Below are 24,706 nucleotides of genomic sequence, written 5' to 3' on the forward strand. Positions count from 1 at the left end.
GGAGGAAGTGGAGACCGTTTGCATAGATTGTATAAGAATAAAAATTTATCTATTTGAACAAGTGAATTTAAAACATCAATTAATAAAACCTTCCTGTTCTAATGATCTCCCAATCTAATATCCCGAGAAGTCCGTGGAATGAAGCTGTTAAAATATGTGTTTGTGTTGCAGGCGATTGCCTTTGGAGCGTTAGACCGAGATGATCTGGTGTCATACTGGTGTGGTTGGGACATTAAAAAATTAAAACTATTGCTATTAGATGTATATGTATGTACTTTTGCTTATGCGTGATTGCCGGGATGTAATTCAGCAGTTTGATCTTTCTGGTTCCATTATGGCCCATTATCATATATCTCTTATCATATATCTCCCCTACATATTTCTTTGGCTGCTGTGAAGAAAGCTTGTTAAATCATGACTTGTATTTGCTTGGCAAGAACATGGCATAGTAGGAACGAAAAAAATTGCTCTTTACTTATTCCCCCAAATGCTGCTGCCTTTTTTGCAATGTAAAACGTTTTTATGCTTTTTTGTCACGCTCTATAGGAAGTGTATATACGTACTCTCAATCCATTGAGCTAAGCATTGACTGACATTGTCAAATGACAAGAAAATTTTCAAATGCAATAATACTCTAATTCAGTCACAATAGAGGTCTCGAGGGTTGAATATCAATGAACTAACGCACTGATTGATACATTTGACTTGATGCTATGCATGGCAACATGCTACACTCAATCGTACCTAGACAATAATGTGAGATTTATATGATAGCTTAGCCAGTGTTAGGCTTACAAAGATTGCAGCAATGGTGGTATTTGTGCTACTATTTTGTCTATGAAGTGGTAAGCGATTAAATATCTTTTTGCTCCTGAGAAATTTTGCGAGGAAAATTTAACGCAAATAATTGGCAGTCACTGGAATACTCAATAGAGAGATACCAGAGCCATCATATACCTTGGCTTTGCTGTATTTACAAACTAAAAAGATAATGGCATAGTGAATGAGATCAAAATCAATCTATCGTAATCAATATATTTGTAATTCGTAGTTTAAAATAAGAGATACTTGGTCTCCACAGAGAATCATACAGTTCATAAGTTTTAATGCTTTCAACATAAGTTTCAATATGTGAAATGTATTTACAGGAGATCATGTACCACAATATACATGAAAAGAGAGAATAAACGATGATGAGCAGACTATGGCTTGAAGAGGGAGGAATATATACAATGTTCCTAACAGATACAGGTTGTTGATCTACCTGTAGCCACTTGTCAGGCTGCAGTAAACCTCTCCATCCGCTTCTTCTTTTTGCCCTTAAATAAATCATAGAACTGATAATTAACGGTAAGTGAAAAGTCTATGTTTGTATGTACATCACTTATAGATCTTATGCACAATATCTATCATACGTACAGGACAAACCTACATTATGTACAGTTTATACCTACTTAATGTAGAAGGTAAATAAATATTTACATGAACATACTTCTGTGCACCGCATACATTGTTCACAGGAAATAAAAATATTACAAAAATAAAAGCTTGTAGAAATTCTTGCTTTAGTAAAACTATGAAAATAAACTCAGCTTATTACTATAATTAACAAGGCATTCATTAATAACAATTGTGCCAATAGAAAGACAATGTGTAGCATTGAGTCGATGTTTTACTAAGAATGACAATCCAAATTTAGTTGTAGCATAACACCGAGTCTCGCTTCACATCCATTTGACTTTGATTATATGGAACTGGGTCTTGTCTTTGCAGTTAATGCTATTTCACATCATTCAACCTTTTTCAAGGTCTATATATATGATGAATAACTAACTACATGTAGAATCCTGTGAAAATACAAACATTAACTTTTGTATCCATAGAAGGATATTTACTAAATCTATTTGACAAGAGGTTAATTCAGTTATACTAGCAGTAATAATACTGGTGGATAATGGTAACTAGAAGATGCCAAACAATTCGAGGTGATTGTCTGATACCATGTCTAACATCATATCTGATGCCAGGCGTGATATATCTATAACTAAGTGAATGCACGAGTAAAAAAAAAGTTTTTTGTATAAACAATTTATTTTTAATTGGCTAAGTTTTTGTATCCAATGAATTTGAGTAACTTAAGCTAGTCTAAATCTGTACTATAGTACCAGTCGATATTATAACTTAAGCCAGCATCAAGATAAAAAATCGTGTCATGATCATCAAACGCGCTAGCTGAGGTATGAAGCGTGCTATTTTAACCGATTGGCAATAAATATTGGCAGCTGTATTGTATGTGCATGATTATTCCGTTGTATTACAATGTGGTCCCTTGGCCAATAGATTAAGACCGCCTTTTTGCAGAACTGGAGGATCCAAGTTCAAATCCACCGTGAAGCGGAATTTTCGTAACTAAAACTTTATTGCTATAACTGGACACACAAATGACAAACACTGAAATTTATATATTTATTTATATAGATGTATGTCTATATATATACCAGACTGCTCAGCGTGATACATCCTCAAGTTGCAAGGAATGTAGCAGTTTCAATTATCATCCACTAGTACCCTTGCCAGTCCTGTGAGATTGTAACGAGTAATCAGGATATGCATAATTAAAGATGTGGTTGCGTCAAATTTGAGTTGATCTTAAAAGAAAGCATTTTTTCTCTATCAGTTGATATGTTGTTTGTTGTGTTAGGCGATCTCATTGCCAGGATATTTGAAGATTAAAATCGAAAAAATGTGATCGGGGTAAAAACGCTCAGGCCGAAAAAACATGCCCGGACTTGCCCAAAATGATGTCACGCGTTATACAACCTGTCTCTATATCTCGTATTCACATCGGCTATTTGCGATAAAAGTCTAGTCCTACGCGGCTCTATTGGCATATATTTTATTTTGTATTTGCTCATGCTGGCTAGATTAAAATTTTAAATCCCGCTACAGATACATTATTATGAATGTTTCAAAGGCCTCAAATAACGAAAATTTAAAGTTTGTCTTACTCATTTTCTCCAAATGCTGTGTAAACATTTGAGTACCGACTACCAATTCTACCGGTCTACGGTAGTTTTGTCAAGCAAACTATGTAGAATAAGTCTTTGTATCTGCACAGTTCTGCCGCTACCCACACTAACAATATACAGCCTCCCAAAAACCCCGCCCACATTATGTCCATCGCCTATCCTTGGGGCGGGGCTGTATATCATTGCCCACACCGAAAACTAGTTTCTTACTACCGTAAGTAAAATAAGCAAGCTGCGTCTTTGAAAAGAATATACATAGGGATAGAGTTTTAAGGATGAGAAATCTACTGCAAACTGGATTTGAATTCACATTCTCCAGTTCTGCGGACATCCATATACCGTATCCAATTTACTGCAATATTTTGCAAATCATGTTTTGCATTATCTTCAACAATATTATTTTATTATATAATTTTTACAAGCAAAAAGATTTTCATCTTGGCATAAAGCTTTTATTAAAAATATTCAAGTCATGGCCACTCACATAGTTTTAGCTGATACAATAAGACAAATTTATCTACTGCAACAAACTCAAACAAAACATCATGGTTTATGCAGCACACATTCAAGTCTCTCTTTCCCACTTATGGCAGTTTCCACACTGAAAAACCTGCTTCGGCTGGTGGGACGACATAAACATCCTGTAATCAGTAAAACAAATGCAATAAATATATGTCATTCATAGATATGTCATTCTAAATCGTATCTACTGAAAGCTTTCAAATTGGGAGTTTGATAGATTGCGAGTGTAATTTTAAAAACGAATAAATGTTTAACAAAGGCATAAGTACGCCAAGCCAACGATTCGAAGCTTTGGTTCTGGAAGTTAAAGATTTGCATTGATCAATCGATTTTCTTAACTTTCTACAAGTGAGAAGTGAACATCTAAAGTCAAATCATAACTGTAATTTACTAGATAAAACTGCCACAGAAAATTTGAAGCAAATGTAGCTAGGTGAACCGATAAAAAATATAAAACGATGATTAGTGATAGCAAAAAGTTATAATTTTATTAATTAGTACATGTATTAATGAGTACTAAAATATTACCTTCAGTATATTCATCAATCTAAGCCATTGTATTGCTAGATGCTATGGATTAAAGAGAAGCCGTCAAGAACTCACTGTACATACGTATCTCGCAAGCGCAGGAAATTACATTTTAGCCTCAAACAGGGAAATATAATCTGAATGTAAACTCAACAGGAAACTCTATAGGAGACCTAAAGTAAAAGATAAATTTACCTCCATTCTCCGATCTTCCTCCATAGAACTTTAACCACCTGATGCCCAGAAAACTCGGAGTCACCTTCGCAGTAACTTCACAGCAATTTTTAAAATTATCTCCGCCAATAAAACGTGTCAATCGAGTAATTCATCAAAGTAACGATGTTAATTAATTTAGTAAATATCGATGTCCATGCGATTTAATAATGGAGTAAAATCCCTAAATTTGAGATCACAGACAACGCGTTTTACGAGTGATAACATTTATTACGACATATATAAAAATTTCGCGCTGATGATTGGCTAATGAAGCGACCTTATATTTATTGCTCGTGGTTTCTTTTCAGATGTATTACTAGTGACGTCACGAACGAAGCACCCGCTGGAACGTGAGCTTTTTAAAAGAGGGCCATGCTAACGCATATATCTCTGGACAGGGTTGGTCTACAAAGACAATAATGGCATCAAATTGTAGCTGATGTTTTAGCCTTTTATGGGTCTTAATTTCATCAAATAGAATTTTTTGACGCAACCACATCTTTAATTTGTGAAGTGGTAAGGTGGTGGAGTAGTGTAGTGGTTTGAATGCGGACTGTAAGTCGGAGTACCCGAGTTCAATGCTAGTGTGAGGCAATTATTCTTTCTTACACTAATCTTATTATAGTAAAGATTGAATGGGCATATATAGCCAGCCAGGTTGATAGTCACTACAGAATTCTTTGAGTGTTTGAAATGTTCCCTATAGAGCCCATAGATGCCTCTTTCTAAGACAACAGAACGATAGACCAGCCAGTAACTTCCCAATGAAATTAATCAATAAGTTTACCTCGTCTTCTGTGGTAACAACAGAAGGTGCAATCGCTCCAAATCTAGCGGCTCTTTGTTTCAGCTTCTCATCTGTATCAGCCTAAATAAACAGGTTCTGTTAGGGTCTCAATAAGTCAGATGAAAAGCACCAGTTGCTTTTAAGATGGCAGCTGTGACACATGCCTCACACTTCAGTCACAAAAGTGAAACGAGAATTTTAAAAACTTGAGTAGTAATAACTTTTTACATTCTGATTTTAACCAATTTTAACCAAGGTAAATTTAGAATAAATTCTCTCTGTCCAAATGTAATAAATTCCAAGTGACCAACTACACATTTGTACTACAGTCAACATAATACTTCAAATGGGTAATTCTATAAGGAAAAAAAAAGAAAAAAATTGTAAATACAGTGAAACATGGATAACTCGCCCTCGGATATAGCGAACACATGGTTAACTCGACTGGATTTGCTTGGTCCGTTCCCACGCAATGATAAATGGCTCTATATAACTCGAACTCAACACTGTTAATTCGAACTGTTTTTTGCCCAACGGCTACCGAAATGGTTGCTATCGCTTTAGAAAATCACTTTATTTCAAGCCATAGAGGTAAACCTCAACTTTTCGTAATTCATAAGCGTCGTTACTACCTCCATCGGCAAAATATTTTTGTCAACGACTGTTCTAAAGGTTTGGTGAAATTTGATTTATACGTACTACTATACGATGAATAGCACGGGCTAGCCGGGTCACGGGCGCAAGGATTTTCGCCACGCACATACAAAACAAAAACAGCATGTTGTTTTTGTTTTGTATTTGCGTGGCGAAAATCCTTGAGTGCGTGACCCGGCTAGCCCGTGATGAATAGTTTTCCGACGTGGATTCCGAGTTGAATCAACATCGGAATGTTGAATGTTTAAAACGTCTTAAAAATTGTAATTAAACGTATACGTTGTCTTAGCTAAAAAAACTATTCATCGTTTGACCTAAACACAGAATACGTGTGTACATTCAATAAGTATCCATTCAAAAAACGTTAGTGATATACAATGTACCGTTAAACCTCGTAAAACTTTTAATTGAACTGCCTCGGAGTGTTGCTCTTAACGAATGCCAGATAAAGTAAGGTAATCTTTGGATAAACTTCACGAAAAATCAGCAAAATTGATCGTGGGTAAAACGCTCAAAAGAAAAAGATGTCTTTTCTTTTGAGCATTTCAGCAACGATCAAGTTTTGCCAATGTCAATCGAAAAAACGTCCTGGCAATAACATCACCTCAAACAACAAACCAATCTCAAGTGATAGAAAAATCTCTATACTTCTTGATAAAAGACGTTTTAAACTTTACATTAGAAGCATTTAATTTGAAACAAGCCATTTGTGCTTTTGATTTATATTATAGTTTGTATATGTTCACGTATCTACTAATAAATAAGTAAATACATGGACTTGTGACAGTGCTCTGATAACTTGAACACTCTGATAATTCGAACACTTTTGCTCGGTCCCTTGAAGTTTGAGTTATCCGAGTTTCACTGTATATGCTATTTTCATATTTCCAGTGCAATTAAAAATGGGTGATTTGTATGCATTGTTTTTATACCACTTGGTTGAAACAATATAAACAATTTAGTAGTAAACAAGCTGCCTGGTTTCAGTAGCAATATAACATGGCTGTATCAATAGCAATATAACATGACTGTAGCTATATAACATGGCTGTAGCAATATAACAAAGCTATAGCAATAAAACATGGCTATAATAGCACTATAACATAGCAATATAACATGATTATAGCAATATAACAAAGCTATAGCAATAAAACATGGCTATAATAGCACTATAACATAGCAATATAACATGACTATAGCAATATAGCATAGCAATAGTGATATAACATAGCTATAGCAATAGAAAAATCTATGACAGGCTTGAAGCCCTTAGAAATGCGTAACTGAGGTAATAGCGAAGCACCCACAAGTATGTGTATATCTCTTGATAGGCTAATGAATGTGGAGACTCGGTGATATAATAAAAAAGACAGGTGAGGCCTAGGCTGGTGCTAGTGATAGATACAGAGTTAGTCTGGCTCAATCCACTAACTTTAAATCAATATAGTAGAAATACTTTTCGTATTGTTATATTTGATATTTCCTATATTTATCATATTTCTTTATATTTCATATCTATAAATTATATTTAAAAACATCACTATATAAAAAAGCTTGGCTGCGCTCACATCCTTGAAGTCTCTGCCCACTCACACTTAACATAGAGCAGTCTCCGCCCACTCACACATAACACAGAACAGTCGAGTGATTGATGCCATATGAATACTAGACCAGCAGTCATATAACTAACCTTATTTACAAGAGAGGACGTTACCTCACCAAATCTCTCCTTCCTCTTCAGCAACCGCTGCCGAGCCTCCTCAGTTATCTCCGCAGAATCAGCAGCATCGGTAGATGCAGTTATACCAAATCTAAACATGCACAGTAGAGAAAAGGAAATAGTTTATATGCCACACATAGACGTTTATACTGTAGGTATAAAATGCATTAGATGAAATATGCAACTATATACACTCAAACGGACAACAACAGACGGACAACTATTCACGGTGCAAATTGTGACACTCGTCCCATACCTGCCAGGTCTTTTCAGAACTATTATCACAAGGATTTTAATAAGTATATCTAGTCTTTAAACTGCCAGAACATTCTAGAGTAAAAACATTGTTCTTTAATTGTAATTTCAATTTTACAATGGAAAAAGTCTCAGTAACAGAACAGTAATCGGTCACCATAGAAACAGTGTTTTTAGTTTTTGATATTCTCAGGTTCTGTACTAAACTAGAATTGAAGAGACAATCAATGGAGTGGAAGCATACAGCCTCTTCCGTAAAGAAGAAGTTCAAGTCCCAGAGAAGGATACGTAAAGTAATGCTCACAGTATTCTGAGATGGAAAGGGTCCCTAAAACTTTGAATTTGAAAAGCCAAGGTAATACTCTCAAAATTGTTGTTATCTCCTGGCTGGGGTGAAGCACGACATAAGAAACAAGAGAAGAGGCCTTCAGGCTAGAAGTGTCATATTTCACCAAGAAAACGCTGGCCCACATACTGCTGCCCATACATTGGTCAAATTTGAACTACTGGGCTGGAAGGTGTTAGTGCACCCTCCTTGTAGTCCAGATCTGGTACCAAGCGTTTTTCATCTTTTCAGATCATTAAAGAACCACATGAGAGGCAAGTACTTCACTACTGATGCAGCCGTCATTGAAGCTGAATGTATATGGTTTAGAATCCAGCCGCAAGAAGTTTATTCTGCAGAAATTAAGAAACTTGTGAGAGAGTGGCAGAAGTGTATTGAAAAGTGAAAAAATGTAAAGCTCCATCCTATTGTAATAAAATGGTATGACAAAGTTCCACTACTTATTGACTGACCCTCGCGTATGGAATAATGAAGATGCATGGCGTGTCTTAGGCACATAGTACAGTCCATATTTAGAGAATACAAAAATATATGAAAAGGATTATCAACTTCTATCACATTAAAGGTTTACTTGCAATAAATTTCACATTACAGTTGTTTGGTATCAGAAGATTCACCATGTTTTACTCCGCTGTGTTGAAGGTGCAAAATATGTGAAAATGTGATTATAAGCTCTTAAAAGCTCAAAAACGAATAGTCAATCGCAACCATCACGAAAACGATGTAGATTGGAATTCATTTCCAAAATGGCTCAACTGGGACGCAGCTAAACAAGCTGGCTTCTGTTTACACTTTCATGCAACCTTATTCGTCGAAATATTTTCACAAATATACTTCACGCTTTCAACAAAACCATGTCTATTGTCCTTACATGTCTATTTCATCATAATTGTAACGCTGTCAGTTTGAGCACCGATATCTCAAAACCTACCGTAAAAAATCGTTTAAATTTTTAACCTTAGCTCGAAGGAATGCATATCATCCTCTGATAAACATGACCAGCCTGTTGGTCACATGTGATAGTCGAAAAATGCTGCAGAAATTGTTCGCGCTATTTGGCAAGATGTATGGGTCACATGATCAGATTACGACTAGATGATTAGACCAAGACGAAACAAAACTAACATAGCAAGCATCTATATTTGATACGGGTTTTTCGGTAGAACCTGAAGTGTTTGCCATAAACTAGTGCTACAAGACGTTTTATATTGAGCCTTTTATTGGCCTTTCAATTCACGTGATAACACCACGTGTCGAAACAATAACCAAGTTGGCTTGAGTACGTCAGCAAAAGAAAAAGATTCTAGCTTGCGGCGCTTTCGTAATGGCTACGATTAATCATTCGTTTTTTAGCTTTTAAGAGCTTGTAATCACATTCCCACATATTTGGCACCTACAACACAGCAGAGTAAGACATGGTGAATCTTTTGATACCAAATAACTGTAATGTGAATTTTGTTGCAAGTCAACCTCTAAGTTAATTGATAACCGGAATTATACATGTTAAAACTGCTAAATGGAAAACAATTAAAATAAACCAACCTTTCCGCTCGCTTTGATTTCTTTTCAGCCGCATCAGAGTTCTTGCTTGAGCCGTTTTCAACGGGTAAACCAAACCTGAAAAACACAGTTAATAGAGACACAAAGTACACCTTGCTAATAGATTACCGTTACACATCTTAATAGAATGTCAACACTAGTCATCTTAATGCACAAAAATTTCCTTTCAAAATTAAAATTTGGCGATTATATCTCAGTTCAGCGTCATCCGTTTAGGGAACAACGGTTCGCAAACAGATAAGTGATAAAAGTTTTAGTTAAAAGTTTACTAAAATGCATCCGAAAAAATCTTTCAAGTATTTTTTTAGTAAGCTAAATTTATATAAGTTAAATTCAGCGTTTATGTTCCACGTCTGTCTCGAAGGTAAGAACTCTGCACATAGTACATTGTAATGTTAAATTTTCTTGCAGATCATAACCACAAAATGCACCAAAGTTATTGTAGGTAACTATAGTTACTAAGGTTAACATATTATTTTTTTACTATTTTTAATGATGATGATTTTGAAGATTTTTACCAGGCAGTGATTGCATTAGTTAATTATTATGGGTTTCTATACCACTTTATACGTCTATACGATATTTGTACCTTATGATGCCAACATTGAAACGAACTAAAATCATATAATCGTACACCAAATAATTTTTCATTGTAATGGTAGCAAAACAGACTATATTTAGCCATTACTTGCTAATGATTTCACATTTACATTTAAACACCTTTACAGTTTTATTTTTCCTCTTAATTTATTTCAATGAAACACTTATTTCATGATATAAAATTTAAAAGTTACAGTTCTTTGAAAAAGTTTAAAATCCTTTACAGCTGTTTTCTTTTTTCTCTCTTAATTCATTCGGACTGCACAAAAAAACACTTTTCTCATGATATGAAGTTTAAAAGTTCGGATGATAAATGTTGTATAAGTTAAATAAAAATACTTTTCTGTCCGAAGACTTTGTTATTACCCGGGCAACACAGGGCATTCATCTAGCATATCTAGGTATATAAGGCGCTACGCATAACCATAAGAGGGAGACAGAGATGGTCATACTTAGCTGCTCTTTGTGCCTTTTTATCTTCCTCACTCACAATGCCAAACCTGCAACATAGAGCACAGGTTTCACTACAGCACACCACATAATCAACATAGAGCACAGGTTTCACTACAGCACACCACATAATCAACATAGAGCACAGGTTTCACTACAGCACACCACATAATCAACATAGAGCACAGGTTTCACTACAGCACACCACATAATCAACATAGAGCACAGGTTTCACTACAGCACACCACATAATCAACATAGAGCACAGGTTTCACTACAGCACACCACATAATCAACATATCACATCTTTCAGCCCTCTTCTCACAACAGCCACCATATAATATACAACTTATACCTTTCAGCCCGTTTTGATTTCGCAACATCTTCTGACACGACGCCGAATCTCTCCGCACGAGAAAGCTTTTTCTAAAAAATCAAAAAAAATAAGACTAAGACTTGGAGGCTATTTCCACACTGCGGTGTAGACAACAAATTCTATGTCTAGACAGCTTACATTTTCAACTGCAGCTACCACCACTATTTAAACAAAATATGTTCTCCTTTTTTTACTTTTTAATTAGCAAATTGTCTACCAACCACAACAATAAGTCTACCTGTTCAGTAGATTCTACTTCGTCTGTAGTTGTGCCCTTGGCCGTTATAGTTGTGCTACCGGGAATAGGTGGAGCAGTCACTGCCTGCAGTGGAGAGGCAGACTTGGCAGCAGCTGAGCCTTTGACTGCATCGCCCACTTTCCTGATATCAACAGATCATTGCATTGCTATCATCAAAGGCATAACCATTTCCATTCACATCCTTATTAACCCAAAACAGCTTTGGCTAAAACACTGTTTAATGGTCCAATATAAGTACATGAAAACTACTATCATGTAGTTTGATGGAATTTTGAGTGATTTTGAGTTTTCGTTATTAACACCTAGCGGAGAACCATTGAGCCAAAAGATTTGTGAACAATGGGCATGCACGCACACCCCCTCACCCTGGCCATAATTAGTGCAAATCATACTGGCAAAAGCACTATTTTAAATAATGAATAATGATAGAATCTTTTAGCTAACCACATTTTCCATCACAGCTTTCATGGTGGCAACAAGCAAAACTGCACAGCATTACAGTGCTTACGAATTTGTGGAAAAGGTAACTAGGAAGCCCAGAGGCACTCCATGTTTTGAGGGCTTACAAGGATCCAGCAGAGAGAGCAGGTTTCACTGGAGTCTCTGCTACCAAAGATGTCTCGTCAGTCTCATTACCGGCATCTTCCAAAAGAGCTTCAGCTGTAATAAACCAGCTAACAGCTACTCCCAGTACTAGAAAAACATCAAGTGATTATATCCACCTGAAATTAATTATAAACAATGATGTAACCAAAACATTTACCTTCTAATGTTTTTAAAGCTTCTTCCAGTCTGTTCAACAATTCTCCTTTGTTGCCGGTGATAGATAAATCTCGGGCCTTTAGCTCCCTTTTGAGATCTTGTACCTGATACATGTAATTATGAAAATATATAAGGCTTAGATACCAATGCAAGAATGAACAGGGATCTCCTGAACTGGAGTCATGTCATGTTTATGATCAGCCACGATTCTATTTCATAACAGTTAGCTGGTAATGTGTCTATAGGTATTTTTCAACATTAACAATAAGAAAGTTACAAAACACTTCAACTGAGTTTAAAAAATCAAGATTTGGCAATTTATAACATAGTTTATAGATCTATCATTATATTTAAAAAATCGATTTTTTGCAAAATTGTGTCAGTTTGATATTTAAAAACTAAAGTTTGATAGTTCAACTAAAGGAGACTTTTCGAACTATGTATTAAAGAAGAAATATTACACTAACAAACCAGCCCTTTGATGGACAATAGTGTATAAAAAAGCTATTCATTGAACTATAATATGTTAGTTAATGTTTATTAATAATGTCATGAAATTTAGATTAAGCACATTTAGCGATGAGGCGAACTTACTTTACAGTTAATTGTAATGAAATATTGGAATACATATACTGAGCACTGCAAAGGATCAAATAATGGTAAGCCCATTTTTAGGTTACAAAATTTAGGATGCAGAAGCTGCAAAAAAGAAAATGGCACTGTTTAACTGACCAATTTTTTATGATTTCAAGTAAAAAGAACCCTTTCCTCTTCACCCTTGTTGGTTTGAACACACACACAGACCAGCATCAATTTCGATGTTACGCATGACCAGGAACTTCACAGCTCAAGTCAAAAACAAAAAATTTATTTTGGCCATGTTGAGAAATTGGTGACAACAATTAGAGGATGTTTAAAAATATTAAAAACATAGGGCACCTGCCAAAGCTTTTCGCACACTAAACTGTCTTAATGAGAAAAACAATTCACCACATCTGCAACCATAGGTTCTTAAAAGCTTTACTATAGAATATAAAATGAGGGAAGGAGTGGTAACTCGAAGAATGTTCCACAGGATATCCTTAGTTGAGAGTAATCATCTTTGACTGTTTAATTTTGAGGAGAAAATGTGATATATTATGCAATATGTACATGTTAGACAATAAACCTCTTCAGCTTATAACTCAATTTGCAGATGCTGATAATCAGCTTAACAGATTGTCCGAGTCTGTAAAAAATGATGAATAGTGCATTCTTGATAAAATATGTAGCAGTGGCAACTCTAATCTGCTGGAGAATAATAAATAGTACAAGAGCCAACTTTTGCATGGTAGCTTTTTATCCTCGTCTTATTTAATATTGCAGTTTTGCAAACAAACAATTTTGCTTAAAACAATCCCTATGCAGAACTGCACATTTTGAATACATATAGTGAACATCCAAATTTGTAGACAATTAGCCAGGGGTGTTAACTACAGATGCTGACTAATACTAAATGGTAAAAATTGAACTCTTTTAATGGTCACTCCAAGCTTGATTTATATTGATCTATATTATTGTAAAACCGAGGTCCCAATGCAAACTAAACACTAAATAAAGGCAGTAATATATAATACTTGATATTTAGGTAATATACTTAGTATAAAACAATTCTGTCCAGCATAATAATATATTTTAATAAAATTTTCAAAGCATTACATACAGCTGAAAAGTTTTAATTGCAAAAGACAGTCTTTGTATAAGTACTTTTTGTCCTTCATTTTAACAAATTTAGATATTTTTGTTTTCATGTTTTTTTCTTGATTTTAATATACCTACATATGTGTAATCACATAATAACGACTTTTAATTACCATAACATCATTGTTCGATAGTTTAACAATACAAAAGAAAACTGTTGACCTAACATAGCCTGTATTGCTGTTATGGGTGGATATGGAAAAATTCTGTTATGCATAACTAATCCGAATCCACACACAACATCAGTGTTGAATTTGCTTTGTCATTTCATTTTGACTATGTTCAGTTTGTGTACTTTTGCTTTGTCATGCGGGAACTAATTTTATTATTACTGGTTCAAGTACAAGTGAAGATGTTAAGCTGTTGTAAGCAACACTGATATTTACCAGTAATAGTTAATTCTTTATTCTATAGTCCAACAATTAAAATACACAACTAACAAAATTCTATATAATATTAATGACAAAAGGTTAAAATAGCTAATAAAAGTTACACCCTTACTCGAGCGGTCGTCCATGTTTGCTTGCTCGGTCCGCATGGCTGCAAAGTTTCAATAGTCAAATGAGAGTCATGGCAGTCCTTACACGTAGAGGCTCGGTAGTTGAGATAGGGAAGTAGAAGAGGATCAGCTGATGATGGAGAAGGAGGCTCCATAGGTAGGAAGAAGATAGAGACTCCAGAAGCATAGGAGAGAGAGAGGGAGGCTCCAGAGGTAAAGAAAGGATAGAGACTCCAGAGGCAGAGGGAAGAGAGAGGCAGAAGAATGCGCCTCAGCAAGCGGAAGGAGCCTCAGCAGGCCCTTCAGGAAGGAGAGATAGATAGATCGACCGGCAGATACAGAGAGTCATTGGAGCTGTTTTCTTTTATAGATGTCTCTGTTAGAATGTGAGAAGGTGTTTAGGAGCTCAGGTTCTGTTCTTTATGTTGCAGAGGGTTAGCAATTGAGTGAACTTGTCCTATGTATGTCATGAGAAGGTAATGATTGGAAATGATGACTAACTACTATTGTCTTGGTCATGTCTGGTGCAGGTCTGATATCTATCAATGATTTTCTGGTATATTAATTGATGTCTCTCTCTCTCTTCTCATAGGCTACTTCCACAGGAGGTTTCTAAGCTGATTGTAGATGAGTATATGATGACTGTCTTTATTGCTGGTCCTCTAATGTATTAGGTGTCATGTTCATTGTAATATTTCGCACGTCTCCGGTGTTTAGTCGTTTCTCCATAATGCTATCTGGATTCGTTCATACTTCTATACAACATTGCCAACCACCAACATTGCCATATGTTTTGTGTCTTTGATATCTGCGTACTCGGTGGTATGTTGAATATCTCCAAGCAGTTATTTAATGATTAGCAGTTATTAAGATTTGAATTGTTTCCACCAGCTGAGTGACCTGATAGATGTTTTTTAACAGGTACAATTAAGTTGATTTCATTCAAACTATTTTGTAGTTTATTTCATTTTAAATAAAAACGATTAGGCAGTTCTGCAATCTAGATTGTTAATATTTCGTAAATAAACCTATATTATATAAAATCTATCAACAAAACGACCCATCAAAAACTCTATATATTGCTACATTAAACAACGCATCAAAATGTATCCCGTTTGTGAAAGAAACAATGAGCCATTATGAGTACGTCCGTTTGAATCAATATCTTTGTGCTACTGTTCCACCGATAAGAATTTGCATACCATGTATTAATGTGCAGTCTCTAACACAATAAATTGTACCTTCAACTTAGGAAGATCGGCTGAAGTAAGTTCCGAAGCCATGGTGAATACGAATGTTGTTTCTACAATACGAACAATATTTTCTACACTAAGCGATACTAGCAAAACCGCCGCCTAAAACGCGTGCTCACAATATCGTTATTAGAAGTGTAGACCACAATATTTTAAGAAAAGTCGCTGCCAATTATTCGTACGATTATTTTGATACAGTTACGGTACTAACATGAACTGGTGAATGGGCGAACACTGTCCCGACGAATTAATACCGAAAACTATCACAAATTACAAGTTCGAGACGACCAAACTTCAAAGTTACTCGAGCGAAAGATCTTGTTCTATGATAGCGCGTCAAGTATCACACACTGCTTCCAACCATCCTCACGCATCTGAATGCGTGAGGATGTACGTCGATGCATGACGAATGTATAAACCTCTTGTAACCTATATAACCTATAACCACATATAACCTCTTGTGTATGTTAAATGGCTCATAGGCACCAGCCTTCGCTAGGTTTTGCAGCGCGCTGCTACCCATCAAAGCACGACATTAAGGATTTTATTTGCAACCTCCTAAATGTATCAATACACGTAGATTTTTGTTTTAATTAATGCAACGCAAATGCAGCCTTAGCAGATTGTTATGTGTGGTTGTTGAGAAATTATGTTATGCATAACTAATCCGAACCCACGCACAACATTAGTGTTGAAATTGCTTGTCATATTATTCTATTTTGACTATGTTTAGCTTGTGGGAACTAATTTGATTCTTACTGGTTCATGTACAAGTGAAGGTGTTTTAAGCAATACTGATATTTACCAGTAAAAATTAATTCTTTATTCTGTAAGTCCGACAATTAAAATACACAACAAACAAAATTCTAAACAATAATATTAATGACAAAAAGTTAAAATAATTGATAAAAGTTACACCCTTACTCAAACGGTCTTCCATGTTTGCTTGCTCGATTCATACGGCTGCGAGTTTTGATAATCAGATGAGAGTCATGACTGTCTTTATATGTAGAGTCTCGGTAAATGAAATAGGGAAATAAAAGAGGATCAGCTGATGATGGCGATGGAGGTTTCATAGGTAGGAAAAGGGTAGAGGCTCCAGAGGGAAGTGAGAGGGAGGCTCCAGAGGGGGGAGAGGCTGTTCAGCAGGCAGAGAAAAGAACATTCAAGGAAGCCCTCGGGAAGAGAGAGAGATGGAGATGCTGACTCATTGGAGCTGTTCTCTTTAATAGATGTCTAGCATGCAGGAAGGGTAGCCTGTGGGTGTAGGTTGAGTGTTAAGGTTCAATGCTTTGTCAGGAGTGTGAAGAAATGTTGTTTGCGTAAGTGGTCAGCTGGTGAACATGATGTTGACATGTAGGGTGGAGCTCGTGACCTCTGATATCTAGGTCATGTTTGACAGGAGTGGCAGATCTGTACGTGACTCATTTAATTCGTCTCTACTGTTTCTTTGGTGGTTTCTTGGTGATGGTGGTTGGTAGGTTTAATTGCTTCAACTTCCCTTTGGCATGTTCTCTATCTAGTGTTGACGTATTTTCTATGATTGATTCCTCCAATTTTAAAGTTTCTAATTTGCTTCTGACATTTTCTAATTATTGGATTTTTTGATGTCTTTGGGTGTCTTATCACTTGTACGTATTATATGGTCTGGCTGCATTCCCTATTGGTATGTTGTTTTCGCAGTATTTCCATACAACAACATCCACTCTGATTCGTCGAATTATGGAATGCTGTTTTCACGTTAATCCATCACTCTGTTATGTACATTTATAAATTACTTTTAAAATAATAAAATTGGCATATCAAGTTTCTTTGTGATAATGCAGGCTGACTAATTGATCACTATTTTGACATGAATTCAAGTTCTTGCAAAATTTCCATAGTCTATTAAAGTCAGGATTGAAAAAACCCAGAGCTGCTTTCAAATGACTTTTTTATGACTCAAATCAAATCATATCCCACGAACTACAAATCAAATCCCCGGCCCTTGTCAGCAGATTCGAAAGAAATCAAATCAAGTCGAATCAGCCCAATAACGAATTCAAATCTCGAATCATTTGAGAATGATTTGAAATACTCTTTCAAGTTGTTCGCTCAATTGTTGCATAATATGATCAATTTACAGTATAGCTGTAGCGGCGCAGCCTGTACTCCTATTCATAGGACCTGACCCAGAGAGAAAGGGTAAGGGGTTTGCACCCCTTGCCCATTTTTGGTTCTATGGATAGGAATAGTATAGCTGTATCTCTGTACCACTATAAGTATTGTGTATGCTAAATTCATCACTAGATACGGTTTTGTTCTTTGTTATACGAGGCATGTTAAAACATCATTGCAGAGCACATCATACCATTGGCTCGATACATGAATACAATGATACTCGATACAATGAATGAATGGAGGGTTATGTAACGGTTTATGGTCATGGCTGTGACTTTGCTTTTATTGAAGCTTTTAAGCAAGAATGTACAAATGTAAAAAAAAAACTTTCGATACTTGTTTAAAGTTACAAAATATAAGATACAAATATAAGATAAAACCTGAAAATATTCGCAAGTGAAACACAGTTACTGAGGCTTGAACTTGAAAGAGACGAAACTAAGCATTGAGCCTATAATTAACAGCTACATAATATTAACACATTTACTTAAATACACTTGTTGCGTTTTAGAAAAACTAGCTTGCGCAAGTTTTCAAATGTTAAGGAGCTTCTGTGTGGTCTCATGATGAAGCCACTTTTACTAAAAACCCGTTCTATGGGAGCTGATGAAGCTGGTACTGAAAGGACCTTCAGCGCCAGCTCGCTAAGCCTCAGTAACTGCGTCTCACCTTGCCAATAGCTTAGAGTGTTACAAGAAGATCTGATTTTCGTCATATACTATTCAATCTCCTGATTTACTGAATCCAGGTTGCTTGTACTAGCTAAAGGTGCACTATTCAAAAAATCAGCCTTCATATCTTCATTATCACATATTTGTATTTGCTGAGTGCATGTGACTTCCTCTTTCTGTACATGGTCCTTTTAAATCGAAATCCCGTTTTAAGTATTTGACTTCACTTAGTAAGTAAGTGACTGTGTATAAATTATTATTAATTATAATATCATACATATAATATAATTAATTATATAATAAAAATGTATACTACATAAATGGTAATGTTAAAGCTATGGATGATATATAATTATTACATTTATCATACTTACTTGGATAGAATGTTATTGTTATGCTATTCATTTATAATTTAAAATAATAAATTAAATCAAAATTTTATTTAACATTATTCTAATAAATTTGATATAACAAATAAAATTTTAATTTATTAATTAAATTCTACCCAATTATAATACAATGCATATTTATATTCATGAACAATTTCATTACTGTGAATATTGAATGTGTCCGCGGCATGGAATAGAATTGTATCGAATATTATATATTATAAAACTCTATTCATTCATTCATGCCGTAGGCACAGCGCAAGTAATTTTTATTTTGACTAGTGACTGTGAGGTTAGAGTGGGATAGTCACAACCAATTTCTAACAATCAAATAATTGACATCAAAGTATTCAATGCCAGCACCACAACTACAAACATGCCTTTTCCACAGCTTACCAGAGCTGCTCATGCTGATTTCTTTTACACACACGACACGCGGTCCTTTTCTTTGTTCTGTAAAGGGACACGCACGCGGTTGCTCAGCCTTGGTATCGAAGGTGCGCATTTTTTGCCAAAGTTTGGACTAACTTTGCAAACGTCGTAAAAATGTTTCGATCAGTTACAGAAGACTAGGCTATCGATCGCGATTTGATTTGATTTATTTTTCAAATCAAGTCTTCAAATCAGCCCGAAACTTCAAATCAAATCAAGTTACTTCCAAAACTTTTCAAATCAAATCAAATTACAATTTGTGTCAAATCAGTACAATATGATTTGTTTCAAATATTCAAATATTCAAATCACCATGATTTGAAAGCAGCTCTGAAAAAACCATGGTTTTTATGAAAAAACGAATAAACCAGGTTTCTTTTTGTTTAAACCAGTTTTATGGTATAAACCGGTTTTTATGGTTTATACAATTTGACCAAGGTTTTTGCAATTTCAAGTAATTAACATCACTTACTATAGCTGCATAATTAAGTATTGAACATACATATGTGGAATCATCTGTTAAAGATGGTACTGTGGGAGTTGTTATAAGAAAAAGGTGAAAAAACATATGAAAGTTTCAAAATGAGTCTTTAATCAAACATGAATGAAGAAATACAGAGCATAAATCTTATCACATAAAGTGAATACATGTATATTACATACAGCTTTATGTATAAGTTAAGAATTTTAATCTCATTGATTAATTATGTGGTAGCGGAAAGCAGAGCATAATGATCTACAATTGCTAAAATTGAAGCAAAAATTTGTAAATCCATAAGCGTAATAGTAGTAGATACAATATGTGACTGAATGTGTACTTAGGTATTGGTCATACGATAAATTAATACAAGTTTTCCAGCTTTGTACCCAGTTTATTTCTGACTTTTGAATAGACAAACCCAAATGTTGAGAATATCAACTCAATGCTTGCACTAGAGTTGATTTTTCGAAACACAAAACGTGATAAATTGAATTCTAACAATTCAACTAATTTGGCATGTGTCTACTAAATGAAATATTAGTTTGCAAACCTCAAACTTTTGCCAAAAAAGATTTGATTGTTATAATTTCTAATTACAAGCAATCCTCTCTCACTGGCCAGGCTTGAGAAAGTTTTCATGCATTATTAGAGACGATGATGGGATTAGCATATTTCATATGGTTTTCATATTTCATCAGTAAAGGGATCATCATATCACTTGATAAAAGCAATTGAAAATGAAATTCATTAGTTCATTGTTGTGCTAGGATTTCATGGAGTTGCAACTTGAGCTCTACCACCACCTGACTACTATGCGCTAGATAAACTTCCACAGCTGATAATTACATAGCATTGCATTTCTACCACACAGGAACCACTAGGAGCTTAAAATATCATGTTTTTCACACAAAAATAATGAGAAAATCATAAAAACCGGTTTTTTCGGCTGGTTTAAACCGAGCCAACCCTGAATAAAGTTGTCAAACCTTTATTGCATAACATTTTAAAATATACTTGCATTCAAAGCATTATCATAAGCTGAAATTCTGTCATATTAAGTTATGTGAATATTTGTTGTATAATCATGTGATGTTGGTCCATGAAGGCGTAGGAAGTGAGATAGCTGGGGTTGTTTGCCATTGTTGTAGTTGTATTGCTTTTCACCATGTAATGGTGGTGAAGTTTACTTCTTTCAACCGTTTTTGTTCATCCATTGTGATTTATTCGACAATAGCAGTCTTCTCATGGTATCGTTCACATCAGCTGGCCTTATCCTTATACATTTTGTAGAAAACATGCACCGAATAAAGTTTTATTTTATTTATGGAGAGCTCAAATTGAATTACTTGCTATGACAAGGCCCAAGAAACTCCAGAATCTTCACAATAGCAATGAGTAGACAATGGTTTTTGAAGCCATTTGAAAAAATATTTTTATATGGTTAGACATGTACATAATTTTTACGCCTATACCATCCACATGCAAGGCTAATTCGTATCCTATAAAGCTTGCTAGGAGAAAGTGGCTGCCTGAAAATCTATAAAGCACAAGGTTTTGGGTCTGTCATGCACACAGATGGTACATATGAATAAGAGATTAAAGGGCCACAGTTAACTTGTAGGCTGAAACATTATAGTTCAGGACACTGTTAATATAGAATTTAAACAGTAAGGTTGTTTTTCCAGTGCATGTGTCAAAAGGTTTACGCACTACTTGCAACAAGAAATGACCAGCATATAATTTGATGAATGTTGATTTATTCAACAATAAACTCTCATGTGTTTATGCTTACTGGAAATGCTCACACCAGTTACTATAAATATTGTTTATTGTTCGTAGTAGGAATATATAAAGTGTTTATATGTCAAAAAGGGCCCTCTCTACTATATGTAATGAGTCTTTGCTTCTATCATTAATCGATCGTCTATCATTTTAGAGGTTTTATATTCTAGTCCACACTGTTCTCTGTACAAATTATGGTATGTTTAAAATCTGTGCGTGCAAGTTCAATATGCAGCACGTGTTAAGGAATTATTGTTTGGTTTTTCTTTTTTTGCTTATACTTCATTGCATAAATTTGGAACTATGCTATTTATTTAGTAAGTAAATGCTTCACCTTTGAGTTGTTCATTTGACAAAGTATTATTATTTAGCTGGTCTCTTCATCAGTGGACCCGGGACATAAACGGTTGTTTTGAATGACGGTATCAACATGCCTTTTATGAAAGGAGTTCATGCCTTTCGCAACACACTTTCATATTTGAACCAAGGAAAGATAGTCTTCAAGCATGATGTTAGGGTAATGCTCATCAACTACAACTCGGAAAGAGTTGAGCCGGGCAGGTCTGATGTCAGCAAAGGTGTTCGGTAAGTTACCACAACACCACTGTGCCTGCCTGTTTAGTACTTATATATGTTTATCATTAGTTGCAAATATAAGCTCACAGTTCCTGTGTAACATTTGGTTTTTGAATTGTGAGGCTCTCTTTCTTTTCTGGTTCCGATTGTCAACAAACTAGTGATAGACTCGAAGAGTCACACAGTCAATTCGCACATCTCTCTTTACAGGGATTTGATATTCTGGCATTTAAATCAGATTCAATACAAGAATCCACAAACACAAATACTCACCATCCAAAACATGACTCCTACTCCGTTTTTAACATTTATATTAGGTGAGTCCTCAAAGCTAATACTATGTTTATATCGTTAGTATGTTTTCAAATTTAACTACTAACTGCCTTGATAAGAAGTTGGGCTAATTCTGCTTATTAATCGTAACAGTGTTTGCCGCTCAAATAAGTTTTCCCATGACCAAACACGAGTGAAGCGATTGGTTGAGAGATTTATGATAAATGCATATGTGCACATAACTCCCAAAAAATTATCCGTTAATGGCCGTTACCAAACCCTTGTACCGAAATTTCTTCAACAAATTTGACCATTTTTCTGTAGAGTCGTTCAAGTATAATAATGATACAAAACACATATAAACATATTTAAATATGTTACCAAGTCTTTGAAAGGTTACCACAATATCCTAAAACTAACTCATCTGATCGGATTATACATAAATAGACAGATTAATTCAGCCTCAAAATCGATAAAAACTTGCCAAGCCTATTTTAATCAAAATGAAGACCAGCCAGCGAAACGGCGAAAGGCGGTGCGAAAGGCGGTGCGACAGTGAGTAGAACTATGAAGTCGTGCACATTTCACGAAAAAAAACGTGCACATTTCACCAGTCTATCCCATCATATAATTGCCGAAGGTTTTTGTAATTAACGTTGAAGTACTGGAAAGTAATCGTTTTTTGCCGATTCTACTGGATTCTAACATTTTGGACACTTATAATGAATACTTTGGTATTCCAACTGATGTCCAAAGCAGTGAAAGTAAAATAAATGGCGATGATATTTTTCTAACGATTCTTTTTCTATTTTAACGATTTATAACGATACAATATATAATTAACGTACAAGTACTGAAAAGTAATTGTTTCTTCTTGCCGGTTCTACCAGACTGACATTTCGGATACTTATAATGACTACTGTGGTATTCCAACCGATGTCCAAAGCAGTGAAAGTAAAGGAAATGACGATGATATTTTTCTAACGATTCTTATAAGATTATTACAATATTTAATTGTAAGAATTATTATTCGATTTTATAAGATTTAGTTACAAGAATAATCATTCGGATTTGCAAGATCGAAGTGTATAGTGACCGATGGTGTGCAATATGTTAGTTATTTCTTTTCCAAAGTATTTGTTGATGGTACTATGGCTGTGCCCAATTTTGCAGTGCTACCAAGCCGTTTTTAATATCTGCAAAATTATATAAATATGTACGTATATATGTACGTATGTATATATGTATGTATATATATGTATGTATATTACACAGCAGCTTGCCATTTTACTTCTAATATTGCATTTCTCCTATTGCAGGGAGAGATGTAAACATGTCATCTTTTCCTTTCATTATTGCTGTTTGTTGTACATAACAACACCCAGTACATTGCAGTTCACCTATTGCACTGCCATTTGATTGCTAATATCGCATTTCTCAACCAGCAGTACCCTTTTTTTTTGCATTATCATTTTGGTCGTGGGCTGTATGACAGTGGAATTTCAATAATTTCAGTAATTTAAATATTTACTGGAATAATCTGCTTACAGGAACCAAACAAAAAATTCATGTGGCTGTTGACGGGAGGTCAAAAGAGGAAATACTCAAGCACGTACGAGATATTGTCGGAAAATCTGAGTAAGCAGTTGATGTTTATCAATCGTAGTCTTAACTGATTATCTTTGGGTTTAGGAAATAAAATGTATCGCGCAGGATAAAGCTGAGCAGCATGTAAAAAATTAGTATCCGTGAACTGAATTTTAACGCTTCACTTCTCTATGTTGAACAGATATGTAAAATCTTTAAATGCTGCTAAAGACCTCATTGCCATTTTGTCAACTAAAGATTCAACAAACACGTATACAACTGGTTTGCATCTGCTTCTCCCTCTATGTTCCAGTGAAGAACTAAAGGAGGAAGAAGTCCTGGAGGATCAGTCACTATTTGGACATGGTTCAGCAAGACATTGCATTTGTGAGGTTCCAGGTCAGGTGCCTTGTCCAGCATTTGTACCTTTGCCCAAAGAAATGACTGGTAAATACCAGGTGAAACTCCAGAAAGGGGAACTAGAGTGAACAGTCACGTCTGACGTGTAGCGATCATTGTCCGATGTAGTGATATGTGACTGCTATAAGGGATTAGATGTAAAAGTAGCATTGACAGTCACTGCCGTGTGTGACTTGAAGCGGCACAATATTGAACCTGCGATTTATTATGACTAGAACTAAAGTTTTTCCATCAGTTGTATAAAAATATATTACCTAATCAATTCTTCATATAATTTAAAATTAAATATGAAATATACTGAATTTCATTCAAAAGAATCACTCGCTAGAGTGAGTCATTTAATATCAAGCCGGTCTAGCAAGTGGTCTATCACTTGCTA

General features: G+C 35.1%; 2 protein-coding genes across 3 annotated transcripts; one reads left to right on the top strand and one right to left on the bottom strand.

Annotated features, from left to right (window-relative positions):
- Positions 1-1,015: 1,015 nt before the first annotated feature.
- On the bottom strand, positions 1,016-15,670 carry LOC137392179 (SAP domain-containing ribonucleoprotein-like). The gene is made up of 10 exons (XM_068078819.1): positions 15,545-15,670; positions 12,066-12,168; positions 11,869-11,962; positions 11,282-11,423; positions 11,023-11,093; positions 10,670-10,717; positions 9,600-9,674; positions 7,427-7,547; positions 5,083-5,163; positions 1,016-1,319 (listed from the first exon to the last, which is right to left on the bottom strand). Exons 1-10 carry the CDS (start codon positions 15,584-15,586, stop codon positions 1,278-1,280), a joined length of 819 nt encoding a protein of 272 aa, XP_067934920.1. The 5' UTR covers positions 15,587-15,670; the 3' UTR covers positions 1,016-1,277.
- On the top strand, positions 1,231-24,624 carry LOC137392180 (small ribosomal subunit protein mS25-like). Of its 2 annotated transcripts, none has more exons than XM_068078820.1 (5): positions 1,231-1,350; positions 21,843-22,056; positions 22,258-22,364; positions 23,871-23,958; positions 24,221-24,624. In XM_068078820.1, the coding sequence occupies exons 2-5, from the start codon at positions 21,902-21,904 to the stop codon at positions 24,393-24,395; spliced, it is 525 nt and encodes a 174-aa protein (XP_067934921.1). In that variant the 5' UTR covers positions 1,231-1,350; positions 21,843-21,901; the 3' UTR covers positions 24,396-24,624. The 2 variants fall into 2 exon arrangements, with proteins under 2 accessions (XP_067934921.1, XP_067934922.1); XM_068078821.1 differs by lacking the exon at positions 1,231-1,350 and adding an exon at positions 15,889-15,946.
- Positions 24,625-24,706: the final 82 nt, after the last annotated feature.

This window comes from Watersipora subatra, chromosome 3 (assembly GCF_963576615.1).
Source record: "Watersipora subatra chromosome 3, tzWatSuba1.1, whole genome shotgun sequence".
NCBI lineage: Eukaryota > Metazoa > Bryozoa > Gymnolaemata > Cheilostomatida > Watersiporidae > Watersipora > Watersipora subatra.